Source organism: Monopterus albus, unplaced genomic scaffold, assembly GCF_001952655.1.
Source record: "Monopterus albus unplaced genomic scaffold, M_albus_1.0 scaffold36.1, whole genome shotgun sequence".
Lineage (NCBI taxonomy): Eukaryota > Metazoa > Chordata > Actinopteri > Synbranchiformes > Synbranchidae > Monopterus > Monopterus albus.
The window spans coordinates 100,528-102,646 of record NW_018127916.1 but is presented as its reverse complement, the minus strand read 5'-3'; the positions used below and the strand labels follow the sequence as shown (position 1 = coordinate 102,646).

The following is a 2,119-nucleotide window of genomic DNA, read 5'->3' as shown; positions in this document are numbered from 1 at the left end:
AAGCTGAAAGCTCCACTGTGTTCTCCACCCAGTGTATGCCTCTTTGTTGCTAGAGTAGGTGTAGGTTTTTACAACGAATGCATGATGCTGCCAAGAATGCTGCTATGAGATTAGTACGAGTGAATCAAAACAGTCAACTTGGCCATAAAACCAAAACAATGAGCTGAAAGAGGCTGCAAAGCCTTGTAATGCTGTTGCATCTGCTGGTGATAATACTGTAGGATTTTCACTAAACATAATAATCAAGGTAATCACCTTTATTCGAACCCCTAACCTTCCGGTTGGGAGACTACTGCCCTACCCACTGAATCACAGTCGCCCCTAGTGGTAGTGATGTAATTCACTGTTGACATAAATAATATTGAGTACAGCTGCTTTAACCTAAAATAAAGATAGATTATAGGCCCATTGGACGAACTTATTTTAGTCCAGTAAAGATCTGTTCCAGATTTACTACATGATATAATTCAAGTGCACTAGAAAAGTTTTCACGTCGCTTCATTTACATGAGGCTGATGTAAATAAGCCAAACCTTGAAGTTGACTTTCATGATATCTTGAAAAGAATTTGTTAAAATGGCTGTAAGCTACGGAATGTATGGAAATGCAAAGAGAAACGTGAATTTATAAAGTTTACTTTTGACCACTTGCGGAGGTCATACAGCGCCAGAAGGCTCTGCGCAAAGTTTCCTCGTAGGATTATATATACTAAGCTACTTACCCCGTTAGCGGTCAGCTCCTTCACACTGTGTAAAACCATGCACTGTGACGAGCCTCGGACACGCTGGAACACTGTGATATAAGAGCTGGGCGGGCAGGGTCTTATCTCGGCGGTCACTGTCCACAGACACTCCCAGGTTGGGCGGCCGCACTGCGCTGCACAAATTCCTTAAGGTTCGAGTATTTGGTGGCTAAATAAATACGATGTGTAAGGCAGCCGTGGTCCAAAGGTAAAAATGCAGAAGCTGTTAAATTACACTTGCTTCCTGCTCGTGTAGATGTTACATAGTTCCTTGACACTTACAAAACAACTGGAAACGTGACTGGGCGGTTGCAAAGATTATAAAATGGTTAAGATAGTTCCCGCCTCAGCTTTCATAACGCGCTCCTCTGTGGGGTTTTGTAACGTTTCTTTCATCGGTTTCTACGAAAAGCCACAACATACTACTTGCTAGTAAAACTTGAAAAGACATGTTACAATGGTTAGCACGGTTGCAAAGGCAAACGTAGCAACATTTACACCGATCAGCCACATGCTTATGGTCAATGATCATTTTTTAGACCAATTTAACAGCCTCCCCACTCTATATGTCATATCACCACTATAGCCTGTGAATGTTTCTCGACGTACAGGCCAGTGCACAGTATTTCTCTTTTTCTACCATTTCAAACAAAATGGAATCTTTTGAAAACGATTAATTAAATTTAAAAGTTGAATCTATAGTAGGTCAACCTCATCATCAGTGAGCTTTGGGTATGGCCCTGTTTGTCACTCACATCCTTAGGACTTGCCCGTTTTTCCTGCTTCCAACACATCAACTTCAAGGACTGAACGTCCACTTGCTGCCTGATATACACCACACACTGACAGATGTCATTGTAATGAGACTGTCAACGTTAATCACTTCACTGTCAATGGTCATAATGTTATGGCTGGTCAGTGTAGAGAGACTGTTCGGGGAAAAGTCTGGTGATGCTCCATGTAGGCTACAGTAGGCCCTATTGCTTGTTGTCCACTAACCCCATGAAAAGAGTGAAACCAAAAATAAACTGATCTGACTTTGTGACTCAATTTATCTAAAGTAGAAACACTCAACCAAAGAAATAAGGGAAGGCTGGGGTGCATATAGCTGAAAATCCAATACCAATATTTATGAACACAAGGGGGACAATAGGTTTCACATGGCTTTTAGAAAGAACAGCATGAACACCTGGTGAACCTGTTGGTTTTGTTTGTGTGAGATAATGTTGGTTTTGGGGAGGACTTAAACTTTAGTTTGGAACTGTATGTCTGCATGAAAAAAGTGGTTTTGCATAAATATTTCAACACTGGAGTTACATACAGTATGTCACTATGGCTGCTGTTATGTAGAGTAGTCAGTAGAGGGCAGGTTTAGTCC

The 2,119-nt window shown here is 41.3% G+C and overlaps 1 protein-coding gene across 1 annotated transcript in view; it reads right to left on the bottom strand.

Moving 5' to 3' along the window:
* Positions 1-1,064, bottom strand: part of tspo (translocator protein) — a 2,547-nt gene extending 1,483 nt beyond the window's left edge. Inside the window, exon 1 of the mRNA XM_020597992.1 lies at positions 721-1,064. Within this exon, the coding sequence (XP_020453648.1) occupies positions 721-759 (39 nt within the window). The 5' untranslated portion in view covers positions 760-1,064. The remainder of the gene's footprint in view (positions 1-720) is intronic.
* Between the last annotated feature and the right edge of the window lie 1,055 nt (positions 1,065-2,119).